The following is a 26,533-nucleotide window of genomic DNA, read 5'->3' on the forward strand; positions in this document are numbered from 1 at the left end:
TTTGTGCCGTCTTGCTAGCATAGGGTCTGCTGCTGCTGACATGCGTAGAGGGAGTCATTCTGTCGACGTAGAGTCAGCTTCCATTGATAGGCGAAGGGGCTATACTCACCTGCCGTGATGTAGCCTTTGCGCACTGTAGCAGCGCACGTTGTGGCCTTCCTGCAGCAGATCATAATAACTCTTCGCCCACGCGCGCGGCGTTGTGATGTGACCATACGTCCCTCGCCCATGCACGCAGCGCTGTGATGTGACACGCCGCCTCGGTAACTAGCGGGCTTACTGTGATGTCACTCATACCTGCCCAACGTGTTAGAGGGCAGCCCATGCCCTTTCCTGGGTACACGCACCCCAACCACCCGCATTTAATGTGGTAGTTGGGCTGGCTTCTCACAGAAGGCTGGAATCCACCGGACACGTGGTGGTGCTGGCCTGGTTTAGCGGCCGCTTCCTTAGACGCACGTGGCGGCACCGGACCTCCTCCCCAGTGGGATGGGAGGTCCGGTCCCGCCTGGCTGGCCCAGGCGCTCAGGCCCCCTGGGGGTCCGGCTTCAACACGTGGGGGCCCAAGACCATCCCGCGGTTGTCCGAGCTTGTGGTAGCCGTTCCTGAGCCCTTCGTCCTTGCGAGCACGCGGAGGTACCGGACCTGCTAGAACGGGGGGAGGGGGGGTCCGGAGACAGTGCCCCCAGTTGTCAGGCCCGGGCATTACGCCCTGTCGCCCAGAAGCTTAGTGCGAAGTTACGGATAACCTCGCACCCCTCGGGCTGGATACATTAGGAGGAGGTACCCCTATTTGTATGTACCGACAATAATAAAAACTCGTACAATAGAAAACGATGTTATAGTCCTTAAGCTCATGTGGCAGTTTCTCTCTTCTCCCCTTCTCTCCTCCATATTACTATAAATTCTACATGAAACTATACGAGACAATATGTAGCAATGTACTGGCCCTTAGACAATTATCTAGGTAACAGAAAGATATTTTCGAAAGGGGATTTGAATTCAGTTTTCTAGTGGTTTCAAATGAACTTGGGCCCAGTGATGGTTGTCGTGGGTTTCCTTTATAATCTTGGTCGCCCATTTCAGTGCAATTTGACACAGAAGTAATAATCCGTCAGATTCTTGGCATTTTCACGTTTATGTCATTTTTTCCGAAGGAGTTTATGTCAACTTTTGGCTGCGCATGTTTTGTAAGACGGGCAGACATGCAAAAGCAAACGTCGAGCATGAGGCCAGAAGAAGTGGGCACGGGCGCATGCATGATTCTGGTGCACTGTGCGCGTGGTGGAGTGAGCGAGACGGCCCAAGTAGCACCTTTGATCGACCCTGGGCTGGGCTCCTTCGATGATAACGAGATGGGCCTCCTCATTCGCTAACTCATCATTGTCTCGGACTCCCTCACACACAGTCAAGAAAAAGGAGAGAGTCCTCTCTCAGAAAAAAATGAGAGAGTCTTGCGAAAAAAATGAAGAGAGCGAGAGAGAGACTTTCTCAATAAAAAAGGAAAAAGTGAATTTGCTAAAGAAAAGGGGAAAAAGAGAAAAGATTAGGAGAGCGACGTGGACTTGGGCCGTGGCTAGCGCAGACCATGCACGCCCCCACGCGGCCCGCGTGCGACAGATTCTCTACTCCGGGCGGTGTGCCCATTTCCGCTCTGCTGGGCTCTGCCCTACTCCTACCCATACGGCTGTGGCATGGGATGACACGTTGGCACCCACACGGCTCGCCAGGTCACCAGCCGGAGGCGCACGGAACCACGTGTGCGCGCGCGCGTGCATGACGCGCAGCTGTGCTTGGCTAGTTGGCTTGAAGCCCCGACGGCGCGGCGAGCCATCAGCCGGCCGCCGTGCGCATGCCCGAACATTTCGCGATAAAACAATAATGAAATACTGAAATAAAAGCCGTCTCCCCTCACGTCCCCGTCTGACTCGTGGGCCCAGGCTACTACTGCTGCCTACTTCTCCCTGCCCCCGCCTCCGCCTCGCCGCCCTCTCTCTCCCCCCAGACCCCCCCCTGCTCGGCGTCCGTCCCGGGACCAAGAGGAGGAGGAGAGGGGGAGGCGCCTTCGCGGGCCGTCGGAGGGGAGGGGCGGGGCGGGCGGAGATCCGATGCGGGCCGCCGCCCGGCGCTAGATGGTGAGCATGTCCGAACTCATGATCGACCCCTCTCTCTGTCCGATTCCGCTGCCGCTGCTACCTTCTCCTGCGTGGTTGTTACCCGCTGGAACAAAATCCCAGCCGCAATTCGTAGTGGTTCCAGGCTCCCGCCCCAGATCGTGCCTCCTCCTCCTCCAGTACAGTACTCCCCGATCCCGATCGAGCTGCCTCGTGCGATGCACAGCGCCTCCCCGGTCGATCCCAGCGCGACCGGCCGCATCGGGCCCAGCGCCGACCCCTGATCCGGTGCCGTTTTGGCTTCCGTTTCCTCGCAGCTGCTTCATTGCCTCCGCGCAAAGTCTGGTCGGAAGATGCAGCGCTGCTTCTTCTTGCTTCAATGCGTCACTTTTGTGAACAGAAGCGAGCGCCTTCTGGATTCCGGCTTTGCGTTGGGGAGAAAGCGGTTGCAGTTCCACGCTTCTAACCCCCATGATTCCCGCAAAGTCAACAGTCTTCATCCCAGCTAAATTAAACCTTCTGCGCCAAGTATAGTAAACTGTGTTTCTTCACATCCTCCCAGTTTGCCAAGTCGTGCGGGACGCCGTAGTGAGTTGTGGACACAATTAATTCTCTGCGCCAGCGAAGCTTGGCATTCATTACTGTACTTATTAATGTAGTAGAGATTCTTGGTTTCTCTCACTTTTAGTTTCTACTTTCTAGGCCAGTCCTATTGGGAGGTTTCGTATTTGTGTTTCCAAGAGTGCCACACAAGCATACACGCATTTGGTTGATTGTTGAAATTGTTGACTAGAATGCATTGTTTCATTTTTTTTTTGTTTCATGGATAACACATGGAAGACTGTAAATGTTGTTGCATAATGCCCATGTGGCTTCATCTAGATGAAACCCCTCTCTTCTCCCTCTCTCTGCATTATTTCTTTGTCACATCATCACAAATGCTAACATGGCACTATAAATTAATGCGAATGAAACTCCCGTTCGAGGTAGCCTTAATTTCTTTGGCTGGGACATTCTGTTTACCATGCTGTAGAGTCTCATTCGTCACACTCAATATAATTTGCATATCAACTTCCCTTTTGACACTGCCCTTTGTCATTCTGCTCTATCCCAGAAATTTTACACATCAACCACCTTTTATTTCCGGCTGTGGAACCCATAATAGAATCACAGCCTAATTTCTTGAGCACATGCACATTGTTTCAACTGACCTTCAGTCTTCAGGACATATCAAATTTGCTAGGATCCTTCACCTGAACTATGCAACAGTGAGTCTAAATATGATTGATACAATCTAATAATATCTCGACCAAGCCTGTTAATACTAGGCCAAATCAACCTCTTTACTTTGTAGAAATTCGAAACTAATATTAGTTTCTTGTGATCATTATTTCATTTAGATATTTATTATCATTGTTTATCTTTGATGGAATGTTGTGTCGCTATTGGTTCTACTGAGTGAGCATATTTTTCTGCAGTGTCCAAAATAGTAATTTGATTTTTCTTAAGGCTTACACTCTGACTATTACTAGTGCCCCATTGTTCCCAGTGAACATACCATAAAAGCATGATATTTCTGAGTATTGTATAATGTATAAATAAGAAAGTACTCGCATGCGGAATACAGAAATGAAATGCATCAATTTTTCCACATATCATTACTTATGTGAAATGTCCATCTTGCATGTTGGAACAAGCAACAACCTTATGCCTTGCATATTACTGATTGCCTGGCTTTCCGATTGCAGAAATTGAGGAACACAGCAATAACACGTTCAAATTCAGCCTGTCTTCCAATGGGGGATCGTCTTGATTTCAAGTACAACAGTGTCAATGAGGGCGACGAGCGCAAGGGAGGCCATGGCATTCCCAAGGTTTCCATGGTTCCCCTCATCTTCCTCATATTCTATGAGGTTTCTGGGGGGCCCTTTGGGATTGAGGATAGTGTCAAGGCTGCTGGACCACTGCTAGCAATTGTGGGCTTTCTTGTGTTTGCGCTTATATGGAGCATTCCAGAAGCTCTAATCACTGCAGAGATGGGCACCATGTTCCCAGAGAATGGTGGTTATGTTGTCTGGGTCTCTTCTGCTCTTGGCCCCTTCTGGGGTTTTCAGCAAGGCTGGGCGAAGTGGCTCAGTGGTGTCATAGACAATGCTCTATATCCAGTCCTCTTTCTTGACTATGTCAAGTCCAGTGTTCCAGCTCTTGGAGGTGGGCTCCCAAGGACCTTGGCGGTGCTTATCCTCACAGTTGCACTTACATACATGAACTACAGAGGTCTGACCATAGTTGGCTGGGTGGCAGTCTTTCTTGGGGTGTTCTCTCTCCTTCCATTCTTTGTGATGGGAGTGATAGCTATTCCCCGGATTGAACCTTCAAGGTGGCTTGAAATGGACTTGGGGAGTGTGAATTGGGGATTGTATCTGAACACACTGTTTTGGAACCTCAACTACTGGGATTCGATCAGTACGTTGGCTGGAGAAGTCGAGAATCCAAAGAGAACCCTCCCAAGAGCTCTTTCTTATGCTCTAGTTCTAGTGGTGGGGGGATACCTCTACCCTTTGATCACTTGCACAGCAGCAATTCCAGTTGTTCGGGAGCAGTGGTCAGATGGGTACTTTTCAGACATTGCAAGAATTCTTGGTGGCATCTGGTTGCACTCATGGATTCAAGGAGCTGCTGCATTGTCAAACATGGGCAACTTTCTCACTGAAATGAGCAGCGATTCTTACCAGCTCCTTGGGATGGCCGAGCGCGGCATGCTCCCTGAGTTCTTCGCCAGGAGATCACGCTACGGGACCCCGCTGATCGGCATCCTGTTCTCCGCCTTTGGCGTGATCTTGCTGTCCTGGATGAGCTTCCAGGAGATCATCGCTGCCGAAAACTACCTCTACTGTTTCGGCATGATCCTGGAGTTCATCGCCTTCATCAAGCTGAGGATGACCCATCCGAATGCCTCACGGCCCTACAAGATCCCTCTGGGCACCATTGGTGCTGTCCTGATGATCATCCCTCCTGCTCTCCTGATCGTGGTGGTGATGGCCCTCGCGTCCTTCAAGGTGATGGCAGTAAGCATCATGGCGATGATCGTCGGGTTCGTGCTGCAGCCGTGCCTGGTGTACGTGGAGAAGAAGCGGTGGCTACGATTCTCCATCAGCGCGGACCTGCCTGACCTGCCTGATTCACAGGAAGCTGCTGAAGATGACACCGTCCCGCTTGTGTTCTGATTCGCTTGTGTGGTGCTCTGGAGGTGTAGTTGTAGGATGGTATGTACTGGGTTTCACGAGTTGTATCTCCTGATGAGTTCCGAAGCCAATCTCATGTCTAATGCTGCCTTCCGTTGTCATCATGCTGCTATCGAATAACATGTTGGCATTAACTGAAAATGTAAAGCCAGTGTTGGTAAACGGAGCTCCTCGATTTGGATGTGTCGTCAGCTGTCGACTGCCGTTTATTCCCGCACTTTCGCTACACAGTTGATAGACATGAGGATTTTATTTTTATTTTTTTTAAAAAAGGGGGAAAATAGACGTGAGGATCTGGATCTTGTGAGAATGAGAGTAGAACATCGCGAACCCTTTCAGAACCGAATACATGACACTCTTGAAACTGCAGTTAGGTTGCTAATTGTCATCCTTGACATACTCGATTCCTGGTTGTATTGTTCCATCCTCCAGGTCGGAAACGCTTAGAGCATGCTGCATTTCTGTCTGTTTTCATCCGTGGCACGTTTTTGTTTGGGAACAAACAAACTTAGGGCTGTTCGGTTAGATCAGAACGAGACCAGGAATCCTTCCAGGGAGTTGAGCTTGTATAAATTAGCTAACAGTTCCGGCCTGGAATCCTTCCATGGAGTCATTCCTGGAGAACCGGACGGCTCCTTAAACGGAACTTCGAGATAGCATCTCACGCTAGTCTCGGGCTCTCGGCAAGGCTTGCTTCCCATGGACGTGGCAGGAACCATCTCCACTCGGCTGTTGGCCCTCTCCGTAGCTTAGGATGATGAGGGATTCCTCATCCATCCCAGCATGGGCGTTCCTTGGCTTCTCGTCCTCGGGCTTGAGGAGACGGACCATCAGGCTCTCGGCGCCACCCCTCAAGTCCTCAACCCAAGGTGGCTCCAGGTGCCGAACAAGGTGGCATCATCCGATGCCATCCGCATTCGCTGCTGGGGATGTACCTGCTGCCACCGCACCTGTTTGACATCGAGTTCAAGCTCAGGGTGGATGCTCCGGGTGATGCTGCTCCAGCTGCTGAAGAACATGGTGCGGCTTCTTCTCCGCCGTGTCACGGGCCTCGCCTCGGTCATGGAGAACGTTAATCGAGTGCAGAAGCCTCCCCGCCCAGGGCCGGTACAAATCTGGTTCTTTAAGGAGCACATTTTTGTACTACAGTATACAAAGTTTCTGTATTGCGTATGAGGTTATGATAGCTTCGTACAGTGAGAGCTCTGAGCCTTTTTACAGATCAGAAAATGAGCAAGGCCTAAAATTTTACAGACCAGCTGCTCCACCGGGGGAAAAAAGCAATGTCGATCCATCAGCCAATGTTTGCTACCAAACGCACAAGATGCTGCCGAAGGCGCAAGTACTGTTTACAAGCAATGTTCGACAACGAACGGTAAACTAAAACCAGAATTATGATAAGCACCTAGCCGAGGACGTGCTCAACATTCTCGCATCTGATCCATATTACCCCAAATTACCTTAGAAAAAAGAGGTGTAAAGGGCTGAGTAAGATTGACGAAGGAATAAACACGCCGGAGCACTGAGAATAAGGAACCATAATTTCGCATCCAGTACATATCAAGGTAGCTTGTCTCGGCAAAACTTAGCTTAAACAAAAGTAACACGGAACCAATACATAGCCTCTGTCCACAAAGCTTAAGGTAACCAAGTTTCTTTGCACTGCCCTTATCATAAGATAGAAACCTAGCTAGGACTGCTCAAACTGCCATTTCACGGACTATGTTGGGAGCTTACAGCTCTGGGACCAGGACAGGAGGGCGCAGCTCATCCTCCTCCTTGGGGGCATGGATGGTCACCAGGTCCGGCAGCGGGGTGATTGGGCCAAACTTGCCCTTAGGGTCCCAGTCGAGCATGATCTTAACCTTGATGCCAAGAACACCCTGCACAACACACATCGACGACACAATTTGAGAAACAGAACATTTAATCAGTTTTATCTGACCAGAACTCCAGCACGCTAAATGGTACTGCCTGACCAGAAACTGAATAGAGAGCACAAAGGTGGTACAGCACACAAACCTGTCTGAGAAGGACGTGTCTGACAGCAGAGTCAATGTACTCGTTCACTGGCTGACCAGAAGAGATCATGTAGCCATCCTTGAACTTCATGGACTTGGCTCTTTGGGCCCTGAGCTTTCCACTCACAATGACCTACACCAGAATGCATACAACTTTTGAGATACATTCACCAAATATCAGAAACATGAACATATTTACACATAAGTACAAAAGAACAAGTCACCTCACAACCCTTAGCCCCACTCTCCATAACAAAGCGAAGAACACCATAGCAAGCCCTGCCAAGTAAACAATCTTGTTAGTACACAAAAAGCATAAGCACAATATAAACCAAGGAGAAACCTTGGGACATTTCACACATGGATGAAGAATGACATATTAAAAAGAATTATAGCATCATTTCATAAATCCACAACAAGTTTAGAACTAGCTACTCAAACTAACTAGTAAATTGTATAGTTCAATTCAAACAGTAGAGAAACCTATGATTAACATTCATGTCACAAAGAATGTGAGATAGAATTAGTAGACAAACAGCAGAAAGAATGTTCATCTGTGGATCTATCTCTCAACAGTTGTCTGGCCGCCGCTACTACAAGAGCAGCATTTCCTCTGTGCACCAGCATAACTTCCCACTATCATAAAAGAAGGCGGGACACAACTAATACAGGTGCAAACATGAAGAATCTTAAAATATATATATATATGCACCATACACACTACTACCAGAACATGATAAATGATGCAACTGATTTTGTAACAAGGTCAGTACAAACTATGAACCATGAACTTAATTACAGCACACTTAAGACTATTTAAGTCAAACAAGTTATAGCCTCAAATTCTAAACTATTAGCTCAAGGGAACTGAAGAAATGTGAGACAGATTTAGTAGACAAACAACAGGAGATTAGTCGTTTATCTGTGGATCTGTCTCAACGGTTGTCTGGCCGCCGCCACTTCAAAGAGCAGCATTTCCTTTCTGCACCAGTACAATATCCCACCAACAAGAACTGAAGGCAGAACATAAATCGATGGTGCAATAATTCTAATCATCACATTTTTCACAACTAGCAATCCACTTAACAAGAATACAAACCAATTAACAGGTCACCAACTTCAATTTCCAAAATTAAGCATCTGCGGCTAAAATCTCGCTAGCAGAAGCACAAAATTTGCGCATCATCCATATACTATTCGGAGCAGTATCTTACGCAAATTACATATCTACCAACAGCATGCCAATCAGTAAATAACACAGCCAGCAGGTACCAAGAGGAAGGATTTCATCATGCTATACCTGCGGACGGCGAGGCCTCCAAGGAGCTTGTAGCGGAGGGACTCGGCCTGGGCGATGGCGCAGAGGCCGCGGTTGACGACCTTCTCCGCGTAGAGCTCGACGCCGTTCTCGGGGAAGTTGAACCGCTTCTGGACGACGGAGGTGAGCTCCCTGATCCTGCGGCCCTTCTCGCCGAGCACGTTCTGGGTGCGCGTGGCGCGGATGATGATCTCCGTGCGCATCGGGGTGACGCGCACCTCCACGCCGGAGTAGCCGTCCTCCGCGAGCTCCCGCGTCAGCATCTCGTTCAGCTCCGCGTAGAACACACCATCGCTGACGAACTGCGTACACAATCACACCTGTCAGATCCATCGAAGCAGAGGGGGACGGGGGGTGGTGACAGGGTTAGGAGGAGCTGGTGTACCTTCTTCTTCTTGCTGATCTGGGTCGCCATGGTTGACGGAGGAAGAGGAGGCGCTCGCTGCGGCTGCGGCGAGCGGGCGAGAGCGCTAGGGTTTTGGGCGAGTGGAACGGGAGGGGAGTGGCGGCGCGAGAGGAGGCGGGGAAGGTGGAGAGGGCTCTTATAGGTGCGGCGCCGGGGTAGGGTTTGGTTGCGTTTGGGAGAGGGATGGATGGTGGATGCGTGGAGAGGAGTAGATGGGCTGTTCAGGCCCATTTGTGAGTAATGGTTCTGCGGGGGGCATGGAGAGTAACTGTGGGCTTGGCATTTTGGGCTTTGCGGGATCATTTTCAAGCGAATGCAATTTATTCTGTTTTTGAATTACTAGCCCATGCAAGTGAAGCCTTTTCTTTTTCTGCTTCGGCCAAGCCAAATTTTGCCATGTCATGTCAAAATCTGGTGCCAAATAAGGTGGCTGAATTGAACATGAAGCCCAAATAAGAAAGTCGCTAAAATTTTGATGTGGCAAGTTTGGACAAAATTTGGCCTAAAAAAGTTTATGCAATGCTGAGAGCGTTCCATGTTCTAATCATCAAACGATGCTTCCGAAGCAAAAGACTTGCTATACACTAAGATTATTCCACACACCAACCTTTCCCATGACTGCATTTGGGTATAGCCCGCATCTCAGACAAAGATAATTGACGTACTTCATAAAAAAAAGAAATATGTACAATGAGATTCCTACCCATATGAACATCTTCGAAAACTGAGCCGGCAATTTCTTAAATTTGTTAGGTCACACTTGAGTCTCTTCCTCTGATCAAAGCAAAGCGAGTCACCTCCACTCATCTCCGGTGGAGAGGGCACCACCCACGCTCCGGTGCTTCCATCACACCAATCGCTTCTTTTTTTTTTTCTCATTGGTGATCTTCCACCATCGCCATCTGCTGGTGCTCATCACACACTGTGGCCAATAATGAAGCCTTCCACCCAAAAAACTACCTCTAAACCCAACATATATAGTGAAGCCTGGCGTTCAAACCCAAATCTACATCACCGAACATGCACCAGCTACAAAGAGTAAGTATGTTGCACATATCAACCGCCCCTACAGCCCATCTCTGACAATGCTACAGGTCTTTTGATGGCATGGTGGAGAAAAACAGATGTGGAAGAAAAAGTTATTGTTTCACGAACAACCGCTTTTTATAAGCTAAAGTTTAGAAGTAGGGGACTACTTATGCACTGTTGTACTATATTACATTATGTTATATATGTATAAGTTAGCAGCTCGTAGCATTCATTTATTCAATGAATAAATTTAAATATATAAATTTCTACGAGTCAACGTTGTTCCGTTGATAGTCTTTATTTTGTTAAATCGTCTAAAGATTGTATACATGATCTTCTCTAAAGATGATATTGGTATAAGCAAGATTTAAAGTACTAATATATGTGCAGATAAGTTCCTTAAACAATTATCCGCAAAAAATAAAGATCCTTAAATAATTACTCCTTCCGTTTATAAAAGAATGCAACTCTTACTTTTCGAGGAGTCAAATAATGTTAAGTTTGACTAAATTTATATAAAATATTATTAATATCTATATCTCTAAATAGATTTAGTATATAAATATATTACGTATTTAATTTAATAATACTTATTTTATAATATAAATATTAATACTATTTTGTATAAAGTTGATCAAATTTGAAATTATTTGACTTCTCGGGAGGTGAGAGCTGTATTTTTTTTTACGCAGCGAGTACATTCGACAGAGCAAAATTCGAAGGAGGGGAAAAAGTTGTCCATCCATGTGGTGCACTGGTGCGCCCGTGCACGACTGCGCTACAGTGGATCGCAGTGGCCGCGGCCGCGGTTTGCGACGCAACGCTACGCAAACCTAGATAGATCTTGATCTGACCTGGGAATCTCTCTCTCGGGGGTGGGCGTGGGCCGGTGGGGCCGCCGATCATGGGTGCCAGCCAGGCCGGCCGCCTCCGCCCGCCGCCCCGCCGTCCGCTCGCCCAATCCGACGGCCCTCCTGCCGCCGCGCACCGCGCCGGCCAACGCGGCCTCTGACGGGCGGGCGAGCCCCGAGCTGAGCCAAATCATTTCACCTGGCTGGCTGGCTCGCTCGCCGCCCCCGCAGGTCGCAGTCCGCCTCGGTCTCTTCGTCCTCCCCCAGTCGCAGCAGCAGCAGCAGCAGCAGCCGTCGCCGTCTCCGCTGCTCGGCCCCGCGCCGGATCGAGGGAGGGGAGGCGCAGCGGAGCGGGAGGCGCGATGAGTCTCTTCGGGCTCGGACGGTGAGCGCGCGCGATCCCGACCGAATTCCCCCTCTCCTCCTCCAGTCCTCCTGCTTCTTCGCTTTGCTTTGTTGCGGGCTGGGGAACTAGGGGGTTCGCTGCCGATGAGCTCGGCAGGGTGAGATCCGGCGCGGGGGTTTGTGGGGGCGGGGACCCCCCTGCTTGATCCGTTGCTCAGCTGGGTGCTGCTTCCTTCTGATGGCCCTAATCAGTATCGGAGCTCCTGCTGTCCTCGATTCCGTTTTCGCGGGCTTGATTTCTATTTTTTACCGACAAAAAATGCTCTCGAGCTTCAGATCGTGCTGAGTCCACTGGACTCTGTCATCTGCTTCATCCATGCGCTGCTCGGAGATTCTGCTTGATTTTTACCTTCTGAGTTCCGATGCGATCGCCCTGAGTGGTTTCGTTGTTTCTGGCAGGAACCAGAAGACATTCCGTCCCAAGAAGAGCGCTCCGTCAGGCAGCAAGGTAAGAATTTCGGCCTTCCAGTTCCTACATTAGGTAGTCAGGTACCAGCAACAACTACTTGTACCTGTGCCATTGTTCGGCGAGCCACATAGCATGCAAGGTGTGTTTCGTGGATGGTGGGCGTTACCCTCACTGCTCTGGGTCGTCGATCAGAATTCGATGTCACTGGATGATCAATTGATCATGCATGGTAGCTTGGATGGGCACTGCTGTTGCAATTGGTAGCAGCATGACTGAATATGCGAGCAATGTGTGTAGGTGCCTGTCTCTCTGTTTCATTTCTGGGTTGTTTCCCATAGTAATGCTAATTACATCCAGGCTTTTGACCAGTTGTCACGAATTATTTAGGGGTCATGCGGGATCTGCTTGTCATTCAAAAAGTATGCAATAGAGCTAACACAATTAGGTTGTTTAGGATTTGGGGCTAACTTCAGAAACATGAATTGCTGCTGGACCTAATCAGAATCAGCTGGAAGTAGACAATCTTTAAGTAATCTGTTTCTACTTCAGTTCTTCTGTTTCCAGTCATGTCCATAACAAAAGGACATCTTGCTTGATTGACATCCTTGTTGTCTTTAGCAGAGAGTTATCTATTGCTGAACTTTTTTTCAGATGAGTGAAAAGTATTTTAGTGCATTCATCTATACCAAAATACTCTGTACTGAACATTTTGACACACTTCTACCAATAATCCCCTTTTTTTACCATACCATATGCCAATTAAATCCATTACATCATATTTTCATTGAACGCTCTCATAATGATGTTCTCCCACATATATGGTTGTTTTTTTTATGGCAAATGTATGCTCGTGCTAACCCATGCAAGATTGGTTATGGAACTGTGAACATTGTTAATTGAAGACATTGAGTAGTTATTTCTAGCACATTCAATGTTCAGTACATGCCACTGGCCCTTAAATCATCTGTGATGCGAAAACTTCTAGGCCTTCCTCCACTCTTTCTGCAGAGCTTGCATGTTATACATGCCACTTGAAAACAATGCACAAATGCTAAGCCATAATTACACCTTGACATTTCCTTTCTGTCTGCAGGGAGCACAGCTCCGAAAGCACATAGATGCCACTCTTGGCAGTGGGAACCTTAGGGAAGCTGTGAGGTTGCCTCCTGGAGAGGACATTAATGAATGGCTCGCTGTGAATAGTAATGCCCTTCCCTTCTTTTTCACCTTTACTTGCACTTGCCATGTTTCATTTTTTTTCCTTTGGGAATTGTGGAATGTAGCAGTGACCTAGGGCTTAGTTTTGGATCATGTAGCAATCTCCAATGTTTCTGAAACTCAATTGTTTCATTGAAGCTAACTAGTTTATTTTATTGCAGCTGTGGATTTCTTTAACCAGGTTAATCTGCTGTATGGTACCCTCACGGAATTCTGCACACCCGAGAGCTGCCCAACAATGACTGCAGGCCCAAAGTAAGCCTTTTTGTAAATCTTTTTCTTTCAAATTGTCAAAACAAGAGAAGGTGAAACAATTGTCGAAGAAGTTTGTCGGTGACTAGATTGTTCGCCCAATTGCAGCTTTACCTATGAGGAACTGTTTCATGAGGCTGTTATTTGATGTTGACTTTTAGAGGCTAAGTGTTAGATGATCTAGTCCCATCATTGGCCTGTTTTAATTTGACTGTCCATGCTAAGTTGCTATTTGCTACTATCTAAGTAGCAACCCCTTTTTTAGCCCTGGCTTTACAGTGAAACAATATCAGCAGTCTTCTAAAACTGATTAATCCCTTTCTGTATAGAGGCTATGCAAGTTAGAACTACGATATTTGAAATGTGGAAAAACTCTTCTGTTGTTGAACTTCGGTTTAGCACTTACATAACTATTAGTTCTCAAGATTTTTTTAGCTTAGGAATATGATTTACTAGCTCAAAACTTCAAAAAGGTTAATGTACTGAATAAATGTATGTCTCATAGTTTTTTATTTGGTTTTGCGCCTCATTTCCCTGAAATGCAATGCCCATTTCACATGCATGCTATAATTATTTTGAAACTTAATAATGGATAGTGAGTGGTATGCCTCTTTTTAAGAGAATAAAAATTTGCAAAAAAGACTTTATTTGTGACCCTGACTTTTTTAGTGCTAAGCATTTGGCATGTAAAGTATTTTGTTATGTAACCATACCAATTATAAATTGGTGCCCATAATCACTTGATGCATTTTCTCCAGAATTAGTTGAGTGTTTAGGTTATATTATGACTGAATGAACATGAGTTTTATGCAGGTATGAGTACAGATGGGCTGATGGTGTACAGATAAAGAAACCCATAGAGGTATCAGCACCAAAATATGTGGAGTATCTAATGGATTGGATCGAAGGTCAACTTGATGATGAATCAATATTTCCTCAAAAACTTGGTATGATCCTTCTCTTGTAGATTTGTGGCGCACTCTCAGTTTCTTATGAACACATGATGCTGGAGCAATCAAGAATGGTATCTGATGTGGAGTTCGTTTCCCCTTTGTCAAGGCACACCGTTCCCGCCAAACTTCAAGGAAGTAGTCAAGACAATATTCAAGCGCCTGTTTCGTGTTTATGCCCACATATATCACTCTCACTTTCAGAAGATTGTCAGTCTAAAGGAGGAGGCTCATCTTAACACCTGCTTCAAGCACTTCATTCTGTTCACAAATGTAGGTCTCTTCATTACTCGTAGTTTTGCTGTTGGCTTCTGGTTGCATGCTTACTTTCTTGACTGAGTAGAGAGGAAAGTTGCATCAAAACTGACATGCCTTCATTTCTGATGCAGGAGTTTGGCCTGATTGACAAAAAGGAGTTGGCTCCACTCCAGGAGCTCATCGAATCCATCATCGTTCCTTACTGAGGGGAGGAATACTCGGGTGTACTAAAAAGGATCTGGAGCTCTTGATGCTGATGGCTGAGATATTAGTCTATTTGTGACAATACTTCACTGGCATAGAGCTTATTGTTCCAGTTATTAGACATAAAAGAAAGGAGACTTGACATTGCTAATGCTATATTTGTGTGTACCCGTGTTTTCTCCCTGATTCTGTATTGGCCATGTAAGTGTGCCTGTAAGATTGTATCAGCTGCACGATGTGCTAAGAAAGAAAAACAGAAAACAGTTTGGTCCAATCAGTGAATGTATGCAGTGTTTGTTTTGCTGCTTCTGCAACCATCAGTCTCTACCCATATCGTAGTGTCAGGGACCAAAGGTTTGTTTTGCTGGATGCTGATGGCTGAGATATTAGGCGTGTGTCTGAAAACTGGACGCGAATAGCGATTGTTCACAGCACAACGACTGAAAAGTTCATTCCATTTCGATCCAATGGAAATGTCATGGCTGCAGCAACTGCAAGTAGAACACAAGAACGAGAGAGATGCTGTGTTGCTATTGCTACAACAAGAACACGAGGTAGACATTGCCATTTCTGTTCTGATCACATTAACACACAGGACAAGGAAGATATGCGACGTAACACATCTCCTGCCATGGCATGTCACCACAGGTTCACAGAAGTCTTGAGTAGATAACACATCGCCCCTACTACAGATGGTACTGCTAGTGCTACCACGAGGTGCGGTAGACGGAAGCAGAGAACGGATGGAACGCGGTTGCTGCTTGCTTAACACAATAACACAAGCTGGTGCTGGGGTCGAACATGGAGTCTAGACGCGTCCCTCCCAGAGGCAGGGCTGGTCGTCGGCGCAGAGCGCGAGGAGCGCCGGCGGCGGGGCGAGCCCGAGCGCGGCGGCACGGCGCAGGCGCTGGGCGCGGGTAAGGCCGAGGCAGGGCCCGTAGCGCATGTCCATGTCGAACTCCCGGGCCGCCCGCTCCCGCTCCTCCGCCTCCTGCTGGCGCCTCCTCTCGTCGGCGCCGGCGCCGTGATCTGCGGTGACCGGAGACGAATCAGACCGAATCGAATCGAATGGATCTGTCAGTGTCGCCGCCGCCAAAAGCGACCAGCGATCTGGTGGGGGGGGGGGGGTCGAGAAACTGTTACCTGAGGCCGGCTGGACGTGGAGCGCGGGCGCGGCCTTCTGGTGGTGGCGCGCCGCCGCCGTCTTCTTGGAGAAGCCGCCGGTGGGCTTGGTGGCGGCGGTGTGCGCCTTCTGCTGCCGGAAGAAGGACTTCATGTCGCCGCCCCTCGTCATGGCTCCGGCGAACGGGAGACGGTGGCGCGTCGGGAGGAAGGGGATGGGACGGGACGCGACGGCGGCGGAGGGGGAGACGGATCGGAGTGGTGCCGGGGGCAGGTTTATATGGCGGCCTCTCGCGACGGCGGCGCGGCCGTTGCGGGGGCGATTGGAATTTTGAATTTTGAAATGGGAGTCTGCACGATCCAGTTGGCATCGAGCGGGTGGTGGCGGCGGAACGAGAACCGATGGATGATGGGTTCCTTCTCGGAGAATCCACTCCCATCCGGCCGTCCGTCGCGGCTGGCCTGATGCGGTACAGCCCAATGATGAGGACCGAGGAGGAGAAGAGTGACGACACGTGAGAAGTGAGAAGATAATTGTATGAAATGGTAATCCCCTCCTTCCCCTCCCTCAGAGGGTTGGGGGTACATGTCTGAGAATTAGAGATAATAAAAAAAATATAAAACTTACTGCTATTTTCGACACAGGTGATAAAGATGAAGTATCATCTGAGCTAGTAGGGATAGCCTATGCAAATTGATCGCTATGAAGTGGATAATGGATATGATGAGTAGTTTTAAGATGTGGTTACGTTAACCGTAGAGTAGTCTATATGAATTACAAAAATAACCATATACTTTTTTCTCTTTATATACATAAAAAATAGGCAAAGAGTTTGACTTCGGTAAAAGATAAACACAGAATATTATTCGAGGGACAGATAGAAATCCCGTTTTCTGTTTTGTTAGGGGAAAAAAATTCGAAATCCGGGAAGCCCACCTCTCTTGTGGGCCGTTCGCGCCCCCAGCACAGCCCACGGAACGAGCAAAACGGAAGAAGAAGAGGAAAAAACAGCGGCCCAGGAGCAGCCTCAGCCTCGTGCGTGTGATGGATCCTTTTTTAAAAAGGGTTAAAAAAATTAAATTCGAAAAAGGTGCCGCTTTGGAAAATTTTTAAAAATAGGTACCTCCCGCGCGGGCTGGACACCCCCCGCCCACCCAACAGGCGGGAGGTGCGGGGCCCCTACAGTGCGGACGGCATCCCGCCCATTGAACGCGCGGGAGGTGCCGCGTCGGTCAGACCGCCCACACTGTGCAGGGACGCCCCCGTCTGAGTAAAAATTCGGTGCTGGCGGTCCGACCGTCTAAAATACTAATTAATCATAATTAGACTAATTAATTTATTTTTAATTTTAGTTTAATTTTACAAAGTAGATTACGGTATCTAAAACTCGTATGAAGATGGTTAACCGATCCAAATTCTTATTTTTTGTTCGAATTTATGTTTTACAAACTATTTAAAATTCATACTTTTTTCAAATACAAGATTTATTCGCCATACTCTTTTGTATACATATAAAATTTTAGTTCAATTTTACGAAGAAGATTACAGTATCTAAAACTCGTATGAAGATGGTTAAGCGATAACGTTTTGCAACGTAGAATCCAAATATTTCGATAGTACGATACATCAAGCCGTTAAAAATAAAATAGTATGATTAAAAAAATAGTTTAAATATACAGAGTCCATCGAATCAGGAGTATCTACTCCGCCTGTCCCGATCCTCGCGCTCTCTTGTTCCTCCCCCCTCAGTCCTAGGCCGTCGGCGTATGTGCCCCTCCGAGTACGTGAGTGCATCTGGAGCACGGTGAGGATAAGGTGGAGGAGGCGCCGGCGTGAACGGGTTATCCTGGGTCTGTAGAAGTGGAGCGTCATACGTCTGGGAAGAGCCAATGATATCTGCCCCGGCGCCGCCGCCCTCCAACTCCGATAAACTGACGCAACCGCCGTCCTAGTCCGGCACACCGAACAGACCACCATGTGCAGGAGCTCCCATCAACCACGCACGCTGAGTAAAGCCCTGAGAATACGGAGCAGCTGGCGTCGAACCCGACGGGAGAGACGTTCCTGGAGCATAGTCGCCAAACGTCTGAGGCTCCATTATTGCAGGAGGAGGCTCCATTGCCATCGAGTGCATCACTATAAAAATAAAAGAAATTAGTCGTGTAAATCAAAGTTGATCGAAATGGCAATTATAAAGGACTTACAGCTCAAACTGGCGGCCATAATAGCTTTTCAGATCATAATAGCTTCCAGAATTTCTCTGACAAATGACGGCCAACAATCGAGAAATATTATCATATGCAGCCTCGAACGTGCCAAACCTCATCTCTAACACCTTCTGTTTTGCACTCCACACCTTCCCGTACGAGATGGTTTAATTGTACTTCTCCTGAATATGAAGATAATAGATTTTGGTTCAAATGACATGTTGACTACTATCATCCCGTACATCTCATGTGCAATATATTGCGATGGAGCTTCTGCACGTCCGGCAAATGACAAGTATGTTGAGTGATAATTAAGCATTCCCAATAATCTTTCCATTTTCCCTTATAGGCATGCACCCGCCACGGACAGCCCTCCTTCACGCTGTAGGATCAAAAACACCGGCTAGAGGAGGGTGAATAGACGGTTTTAACAAAAACAAAGCACTTAGGGGAAATTTAATTAGTACAACGAGAGATTTAAATTTCTAGCCTAAGTCGAGCTAAGTTGGGTTTGCAACCTAGGGTGATCAAGCAAAGCTAGAATCTAGGAATGTAAATTTCCACAAGAGTAGATGCGATAAAGAATTGCACGGTAAGAACTAATTTTCAAGACACAAGAATTTATCCCGTGGTGTCGATGACTTGCCGGTCACCCCTAATCCACGTTGAGGTGGATTCAATGAACTCGATTGCTCCTCTACCAAGTCTTCTCTTAGTCCTTGAGCCAATCGATCAAAGAACCTCTCCAAACCTCGGTTCCACTAGGATACTCTTCACCGCTCCGGCGAGGTGAGCTCAACCTCTCACAAATTTGGCCATGGCACCTTCACAATCTCCTTTTAAGTGCACGGTGGCTCACACGATCTACAAGCCGTCTAGGAGGCGGCAACCTCCAAGAGTGACAAGCCAACGACGCTTGCTTGGAATCCCACTAGTGCCTCAATGATCAACCTCTTTGATGCAATGCACTAAACACTCTCTAACTCACAAGAATGCAATCACTAAGCAATGGTGAGTGAGAGATGAGTGAATGAGAGCTCAAGAATGTTCTAGTGTCTTTCTCAAGTGCTAAGAGAACTCTCATACAGCCAAGGGGTGAGTATATATATAGCCTACCAACACAAACTAGCCGTTTGGAGGAGTTGGTGAACTTTCTGCGATATTGGCGGACAGTCTGCCAGCTACTGGTGGACAGTCCACCTGCTCCCCCAATGGTTAACAGTCGCAAAAACGGCGTGGTCAGAACTAGCCGTTACAGCCTAACCGGACAGTCCGCCATACAAGACCGGACAGTCCGGTTGGACGAAACTTTTTGTTCAGAAGCTGGAGGTAAACCGGACTGTCCGATGTAATGAACCGGACTGTCCGGGGGTGCCGGACTGTCCGGTCAAACTAACCGGACTGTCCGGTTCAGGCGTGAAGTGCAGGAAACCTTGTTATGTGTGCATCTTTTCTCTCAGGTGCCATGTTTCTCAAGGTATGCAATGCAAAGACTCGATCATAAGGCACTTAACAAATTTCCGAGCGAACGAACATCGGCCCCTCTTAATAGTACGGCTATCTAGCCTAAAAATCCGGTCGAGTTCTTCTCTACTTTTCTTTGGACCGGCAAAAATAAAATCCCTATATTATACCTTTGCCTTGATGAAAGCATCTAGGCCCCTAATTCGAGTTTTGGTAATTAATGATAAAGGTTTGTGGATTAACAACTCCTTTTGAGAAAATGAGTATAGGTTGATCCACGGATGAATAAGAGTTATTTGTGAATGTGTGGAGTTTTGGAGACGATGAGCAAAAGCTTGGGCTCAAGGCAAAGGTATAAAATACGGTCTTTTGAATTTCACCGGTCACAAGGTGTTTAGTGGATGAAGACCGGATTTGTTGGATAGATAGCCGTACTATCAAGAGGGGTCATGTACTCGGGCTTGACGGGTCTCTAGTGCCATTTTGCTCAAAATGTCTAAGTGCATGCATGAGCGCTAACTACGCTTTGTCGGGTTTTGTAAAAGAACATGTTTGAGAGCTAACTGCTCAAGCGCGGACGGTCCGCACCTTGGGTGCGGACGGTCCGCTACCGTAACAGAAGGTTCAGTGGAAATATCTTGTGGCTGGCGGACGGTCCGCTCCTTGGGTGCGGACGGTCCACCACTCTAACTCACTTCATTCCAGAAGTTCTTGATAAGAGGAGCGGTAGATTCTTGGAATCCACCTCAACGTGGATTAGGGGTGACCGGCAAGTCATCAACACCACGGGATAAATTTGTGTGTCAAGCTTGGTTATCTCTCTTGCTCACTTTAATCGTTATTTTTATTTTGAGAAATTTACTTTACTAGACCTTGAATTGTATCTTGTCACCCTAGGTTGCAAACCTCTCTAGAGATAGTAGTAACATGACATAGGATTCTCTTTTGATACTAATTAAATTTCTCTAGTGTTGTTGGTTTTAGTTTTAAACCGCCTATTCACCCCCCTCTAGTCGGTGTTCTTGATCCTACACTTGAGCGGTCCATTTTGAGTCTCTTCTTAGATTGTTGCGACATATGCTCCTTTTCAACTATTTATTCGTGGACGATCCTAATCTCACAAAAATCAATGAAACAGTTAGTCCACTTATAGTTGTCATTAACTACCAAAACACAATTTAGCGATCTAGATGCTTTCACACGCATACCACACTGTACTTATGAGACTTGCACTCGACTGTTTTGAACTCTCGCATAAGAGAGAGACCAACACTTAACAGTTTCCTTCACCTCATCAATTGACTAGTACCTCGCACCCTGAACAACTTCATTCTCCCTGCAATCCCAAGGCACGCTGGGTCCCTCATCTATGACAAGATGACTGAAGTCGTTGCTCACCCATTCTTCAGGCACATCCTCGTCATCATCAGACGAATCGGTATTCATTGCTTCATCCAACTCACGATCTTCGTCTCGCAGCTGTTCAACAATATGGGGTATGTTCTCCCCCTTATTAGCCACGCATTGAGGTGCTGCGGTGCCACCTGCCTCAGTGTTTGGCTCCTCAACATCTTTATCCCCGCAGCAGCTTTGATGTTTATCAAAGGCTTCTGGTACACACTGACAAGGAGTACCAGTGGCCATTGCCAATGACTTGCATTTTACAGATAACTTAACCAGTCATCGTTGCTTGCAAGTGGCATCAGCTCCCAGATTAAAGCGTGAGTGGTACGATTTATGACGCACTGAACACTCACAGTGTGTGTCTCCTGATTAATCCTTAATCCGCTCAGTAACCAGTTGTATAGGGATTCAAATGTTCACTCGTGTGGTCTGGTAATTTCTCTGACCGCACAATTGAATTCACTTAAATCTACCCAATTCAGCCCATAAATCACATTTCCTTCTCCATAATATATACTGAAAGTACCCTTCTCGGAAGATATATCTATCAATTATTAATTATTAATAAACTAGTTAGAGTACATATTAATACACAAGATTATATTTTTCAGATTCTAAACTATTCAGAATATAAATTGTACTAAACACAATTAAAAATACTAAAAACTAGTCAAAATATAACTACTCTAAGAAATATTTCCTAGATTATAGTTATTTTCAAGTAATTATACGACTAGAACGAGAATATATCTCCAAACCGGTGTGTAGGGCTTCGCCGCTTCCTCTCCTCTCTTCCTCTCCTCCCTTTCTTTTTCTTCTTCTGATTTTTGATGAATAAAATAAGAATTTAGGGGGCAGGTGGGGGCTTATATAGAGGGAGGGGAACCTCCCGCCCACCCAACGGGCGGGATGCCCCTCCGCACTGTAGGAGCCCCGCACCTCCCCCTTTGGACGGGCGGGATGCCCCCGTGGCCGCATCAGGGGTCTCTTTGCGAATATGAAAAGTTTTTTATTCACGAAGAGGCTCTCGGGAGGGGTATAGAAAAAGATTTGGCACCTCCCGCCCGTTGGATGGGCGGGAAGTTTCCGGCCCCACGCCTCCCGCCCGTTGGTCGGGCGGGAGGTACTTTTTTGGAAAATTTCCAAATCGGCACCTTTTTCAAATTTAATTTTTTTAAACCGTTTTTTAAAAAAATTCGCGTGTGGTCCGCGTGCCGCGTGGAGGCAGCGATCTTTCTTGATGCCGCCCTGGCCGTGTGCGTGGCGGTGACCGCGCCGGGTGGGGCCCCTGCGCGAGCGAGCGAGCGATCTCGTGGCAGAGGCGCGACCGCAGCCGCAGCAGCAACGCGCCAACGCCCGGGGCGAGCGCGGGGAAAGCGACGAGGGGCAGCCACAATATCTCCCGCCCACCAATGGCCTCGCGCCCTCTCGCTCCTCCTCCCACCCTATCCTCTCCTCTCCTCCCCCTCCGGCTCCACCGCCTCCCCGGATCCTCCTCCATGCCGCGGTAACACCTCCCGGCAGTCCCCTCGACTGCTGGTAGTAAAACACTAGCGGACCAGCTGCTCGCACCTCTCTCTCCTCGTCAGTCTCTCCCTCCCGGCGTGTGGTGTCCATAGCCCATAGCTTCGCTGGTTCCAATTGTCCTCTTGTTTCCTCAGCCGAGGAGGCTCGGTACGGTACTTCAGTCCTCGGCTCTTGTCCCCGCCGCCGCCGCTGCAACCTGCTGCTGCTGCTGCTGCTGCTTCTCGGTGTTGCACGTGCGGTTGGCTTCCTGCTCTCGCAGCTGCCGCTGCCTCGTTGCCTCCGCCGCCCCTCGGCCACGCAGGTATCGCTAGCTGGCGTCTGCTCCCTTCCCTGCGGCTTCTCTCTCTTTCGTTACGTGTGTAGCGAACTCACGACGGCCGCCGCGTTTGTGAAGGCGGCACCATGACGGCGACGCCGGCGGTGATCGGGCTGAGCGCCGGCAACCGCCTCCTGGCCGCCTCCTTCGGCACCGCTGACCTCGCGCCCCCGGATGCGCACCCGTCGCTGCAGTTCGCACCCGCCGCGCCCAAGCTCGCCGTCGTCGCGCAGTACCGCACCTCGGCCTCCTCCGCTTCCTCCTCCCCCGCCGGCCACGCGCGCGCGCACGCCGTCCGCGCGCTCAGGAACCACTCCGCGCCCGCGCTCGCCCCGCCGCCGCCGCCTCCACCGGCGGACCCGGCCGCGCCCACCCCGGAGCTGGACATGGACGCCGAGTTCGAGTTCCAGTCCTCGCTCGAGGCCATCGTGCTGCTGCAGCGCTCCATGCTCGAGAAGCAGTGGGAGCTGCCCTTCGAGGACGACGTCTCCTCCACCGAGGACGAGGAGGAGCAGCATGAGCATGACAAGAGCATTGGCAAGGCCACGGTGGTGGTTGCGCGGTCCGGCGTGTCGGCGCGGCAGCGGCGGATGAGCGGCCGGCGCCGGGGCGCTGGGCGGAAGAGCGTGACCATCAGCCCGGAGCTGATGCAGAGCCGGAATCGCATCTACCTCCGGGGCACCGTCAGCAAGGAGCTGCTCACGCACAAGCAGGTCGTCCAGCTCTCCAAGAAGATCAAGGACGGCATTTGGCTCCAACACCAAAGATCAAAGTAACTTCAAGCCGCCCATCGATTACGACACAATCATCACTTGAAAATTGATACTGATACGATATCTCTGAAAACTAGATTGTTTGCATTATCAACCTAGTTACACTACAATGCAACGAGTCTGAATCTGAACTGTGCATGGCCTAAAAAAAACACCTGAACTGTGCATATGCTTCACATCATGGACAACTGAAACGGCTCTCTATTCTGCATTGTAGTCAATGAGTATGGTAGCAGGTTTTGTCTAAGCCAAATAGCCATGCTGTAGTTTACTGATGAATTCCTATTCTGATTCGCCTCTGTCCCCAATTTTTGATTCAGGCTGAAGGAGAAACTGGGGAATGAGCCTTCATACAAGCAGCTGGCACAATCACTACGGATATCAGCCCCTGAACTGCGCGCAAGGATGCGTGAGTCGTTTCTTGCAAGGGAGATGTTGACAATGAGCAACATCCGTTTGGTGATATCCATTGCCCAGAAGTATGATAACCTCGGTGTCGAGTTGGCAGACCTTATTCAGGTAATGGCACAAGCTGTGTTGATGTTCAGCTGACATGTATCTGCTTATTCCAATGTTAATGCTTGTTTGTTCCACTAGGGCAATTGTTCTACTTGAAAGCTTTAAACATAACGCATCTCGTATCTCCATTGAATGTTGCAGGGTGGCCTGATTGGGCTACTCCGTGGGATCGAAAAGTTTGACGCATCAAGGGGATTTAGGATTTCCACTTACGTATACTGGTGGATTCGTCAGGTGAGAACAACTCTCTAAGTTTATTATTATTTTTGTGGTCACGAAAATAGTTTAGAAACAACTAATGTCTTCATGCTATTGAGACCTGATCAGGACTCAATTGATGTTTCCATTCATTTTGTTGGCAGGGTGTTTCGAGAGCATTGGCTGATAACTCAAAAACATTCAGGCTTCCTACTTATTTGCATGAGAGGCTTATTGCAATTCGTAGTGCAAAGTATGCATTGGAAGACCAAGGAATTGCTCCAACAGTTGAAGTAAGGAGGTTATATAGATGGAATCTTGGCTAGTTTCTTCCACCTAACTTCTGTAAATTTATCACGTTTTTGTAATTTGGCTGCATGTCTGTATTTTCTTTAAAAAACACAACTGTCTGATGTTTTCTGCAACAATTTCTGGTGGTTTCAGAACATCGCAGAGTCACTGAATATATCAGAAAAGAAAGTACACAATGCTACAGAGGTAGCACTTCTTTATATTACCTGGTGGAATTCCATTGGACAATGCTCTTTGACATTTCTGCCATTCTTAAAAAGCATTGTTCCTGTTGCAAATGCAGGCTGTGAACAAGGTCCTTTCACTGGATCAACAGGCATTTCCGTCCTTAAACGGCTTACCTGGCGAAACACTCCATAGTGTAAGTTGTTCTATGACCACTTCTGAAGCGCGTGTTCCATCTTTTTGTCTTGACAGAAGCCAGAAACTAAATTTGCTCCCATTTTCTCCTCGTTTTCAGTATATAGAGGATGAAAACGTTGCAAATGATCCATGGCATGGGTTTGAGCAGGGGTGTCTCAAGGTATGCATACTAATGTTCTGCTGAAGGCCTCTGACTTGCCCATTTCTTTTTTAAAGAAACTCTGGCTAGCAAAATTTCCTCTCTCTTTTCGGCAACAACAGAGTCAAACAATTATTACAACTTCCAATTCATTTTTTGGTTGCGATAAGTGGCCCTACCATACTAATGTCACATAAATACTTTGTTTCGTTTTTCCCCCTCTTTTTTTTCCGACTACGTCATTATTTTTCTGAAGTACCTAGCAAACTAATGATGATCCTTCTAAGACACTTCCAAATCTGTTTTAACATAAGATTCTGCTGATTCCAGGAGGAAGTCAATAATCTTATAAATTCAACTCTCAACGAGCGAGAGAGGGACATTATTCGGTTATACCACGGCATAGGGAAACAGTGCCATACATGGGAGGACATTAGCAGACAGTAAGTGACCATGAGAATTTGCAGAGAATTCTTTGGATTTTGATGTTCTAATTCTTGCATGAAAAAAAAATTATCCAGGTTTGGGTTGTCGAGGGAGCGTGTGAGGCAAGTAGGACTCATCGCCATGGAGAAGCTGAAGCATGCTGCCAGGAGGAAACATTTGAATGCATTGCTTGAGGATTATTGAGTTGAGATGTTTTCATTTGAGTCGGTTCCCCACACACAGTGGTTGTATATACTCGGAAACATAGGGTACACCATCCTTGAAAGGCTTTATGCCACTCACTCTGCAGATAATTATACATGTACATTTGTGACACTTAATAGGCATCCATGATCAAGATATCTATGCCTGCACAATCATCAAGGCGATCCAACAAGAAGAGAGGCGGCTTTTTTCTTGGAAGCTTCACGGATTTTCTGTAATATATGCATATGTAATGTATCATTTAGCGCCTTAATCAGTAGAGCAACAACATCTATGTCCTGGATCTGTATTCTTCTCCAGTTACATAAAAAGAAAATGCTTACACGATTATGAGGCATTATATCCAGAATTTTGCCTTTCATGTGTCTGAACCAGAAATGTGCTAAAGCTTAGCAAATATGGGGTATATGCAAGTGTTATGAGAAACTGGATATGATAAAACTGCAGACATAATTTTTCTAGATTCTGGGAACTTTGGTTGACATGTCGCATGAGTTATGATTAAGGCAATTCTATAAGAATATATGTTTGATGCAACTTTTAGGCCTGAACATTCTATTTCTGTTCCAGTTGCATCAAACCAAATGCGTCCAAGATGATGGGGTCAGCAACCTGAAGCATGGTTGTATAAGAAACTCGTTTATGCATGAAGCTGCAGTATTGAAGTTTTTTTTTCTTTTTTTCCCTACTGATTACTACCTCCATTTTTGTTTATTTGACGCCAGTGGATGGAAACTTAGGCTAATTAACACTAAAGTAGCTATCTGAAACGTCATGAAAATAAAAACGGAGGTAGTATTAGTCTTCATAGATCACGCACAATTCAGACTAATTCAAGATGGTACAGGAAAATTAAC

At 47.5% G+C, this 26,533-nt stretch overlaps 5 protein-coding genes and 2 non-coding genes across 8 annotated transcripts; 3 read left to right on the forward strand and 4 right to left on the reverse strand.

The window, feature by feature from the left end:
* Positions 1–1,959: 1,959 nt before the first annotated feature.
* Positions 1,960–5,550, forward strand: LOC112897063 (probable polyamine transporter At1g31830). Its single transcript, XM_025965253.1, has 2 exons — positions 1,960–2,135; positions 3,863–5,550. The coding sequence occupies exons 1-2, from the start codon at positions 2,133–2,135 to the stop codon at positions 5,339–5,341; spliced, it is 1,482 nt and encodes a 493-aa protein (XP_025821038.1). The 5' UTR covers positions 1,960–2,132; the 3' UTR covers positions 5,342–5,550.
* Positions 5,551–6,858: 1,308 nt separating this feature from the next.
* On the reverse strand, positions 6,859–9,241 carry LOC112897780 (40S ribosomal protein S3-3). Its single transcript, XM_025966177.1, has 5 exons — positions 9,084–9,241; positions 8,681–9,000; positions 7,605–7,659; positions 7,382–7,513; positions 6,859–7,242 (listed from the first exon to the last, which is right to left on the reverse strand). Exons 1-5 carry the CDS (start codon positions 9,111–9,113, stop codon positions 7,093–7,095), a joined length of 687 nt encoding a protein of 228 aa, XP_025821962.1. The 5' UTR covers positions 9,114–9,241; the 3' UTR covers positions 6,859–7,092.
* LOC112898657 lies at positions 7,889–8,051 on the reverse strand. The gene has a single exon (XR_003229917.1). It is a non-coding gene; the product is annotated as a small nucleolar RNA snoR143 (small nucleolar RNA).
* Positions 8,254–8,423, reverse strand: LOC112898656. The gene has a single exon (XR_003229916.1). It is a non-coding gene; the product is annotated as a small nucleolar RNA snoR143 (small nucleolar RNA).
* Positions 9,242–11,195: 1,954 nt separating the features above from the next.
* On the forward strand, positions 11,196–14,981 carry LOC112897819 (MOB kinase activator-like 1A). The gene is made up of 7 exons (XM_025966210.1): positions 11,196–11,369; positions 11,789–11,837; positions 12,892–13,000; positions 13,178–13,271; positions 14,082–14,215; positions 14,328–14,491; positions 14,608–14,981. Exons 1-7 carry the CDS (start codon positions 11,347–11,349, stop codon positions 14,680–14,682), a joined length of 648 nt encoding a protein of 215 aa, XP_025821995.1. The 5' UTR covers positions 11,196–11,346; the 3' UTR covers positions 14,683–14,981.
* A 212-nt stretch (positions 14,982–15,193) lies between these two features.
* On the reverse strand, positions 15,194–16,244 carry LOC112897820 (DNA polymerase delta subunit 4-like). The gene is made up of 2 exons (XM_025966211.1): positions 15,824–16,244; positions 15,194–15,709 (listed from the first exon to the last, which is right to left on the reverse strand). The coding sequence occupies exons 1-2, from the start codon at positions 15,972–15,974 to the stop codon at positions 15,489–15,491; spliced, it is 372 nt and encodes a 123-aa protein (XP_025821996.1). The 5' UTR covers positions 15,975–16,244; the 3' UTR covers positions 15,194–15,488.
* A 6,046-nt stretch (positions 16,245–22,290) lies between these two features.
* On the forward strand, positions 22,291–26,013 carry LOC112897219 (RNA polymerase sigma factor sigA). 2 transcript variants are annotated; one of them, XM_025965467.1, is made up of 10 exons: positions 22,291–22,706; positions 22,800–23,493; positions 23,815–24,013; positions 24,155–24,247; positions 24,376–24,504; positions 24,656–24,709; positions 24,807–24,884; positions 24,984–25,046; positions 25,356–25,468; positions 25,547–26,013. In XM_025965467.1, the coding sequence occupies exons 2-10, from the start codon at positions 22,808–22,810 to the stop codon at positions 25,653–25,655; spliced, it is 1,524 nt and encodes a 507-aa protein (XP_025821252.1). In that variant the 5' UTR covers positions 22,291–22,706; positions 22,800–22,807; the 3' UTR covers positions 25,656–26,013. The 2 variants fall into 2 exon arrangements, with proteins under 2 accessions (XP_025821252.1, XP_025821253.1); XM_025965468.1 differs by having other exon boundaries at positions 22,291–23,493.
* The last annotated feature ends 520 nt before the right edge of the window (positions 26,014–26,533 follow it).

Source organism: Panicum hallii, chromosome 6 (genome assembly GCF_002211085.1).
Source record: "Panicum hallii strain FIL2 chromosome 6, PHallii_v3.1, whole genome shotgun sequence".
Classification (NCBI taxonomy): Eukaryota; Viridiplantae; Streptophyta; class Magnoliopsida; order Poales; family Poaceae; genus Panicum; species Panicum hallii.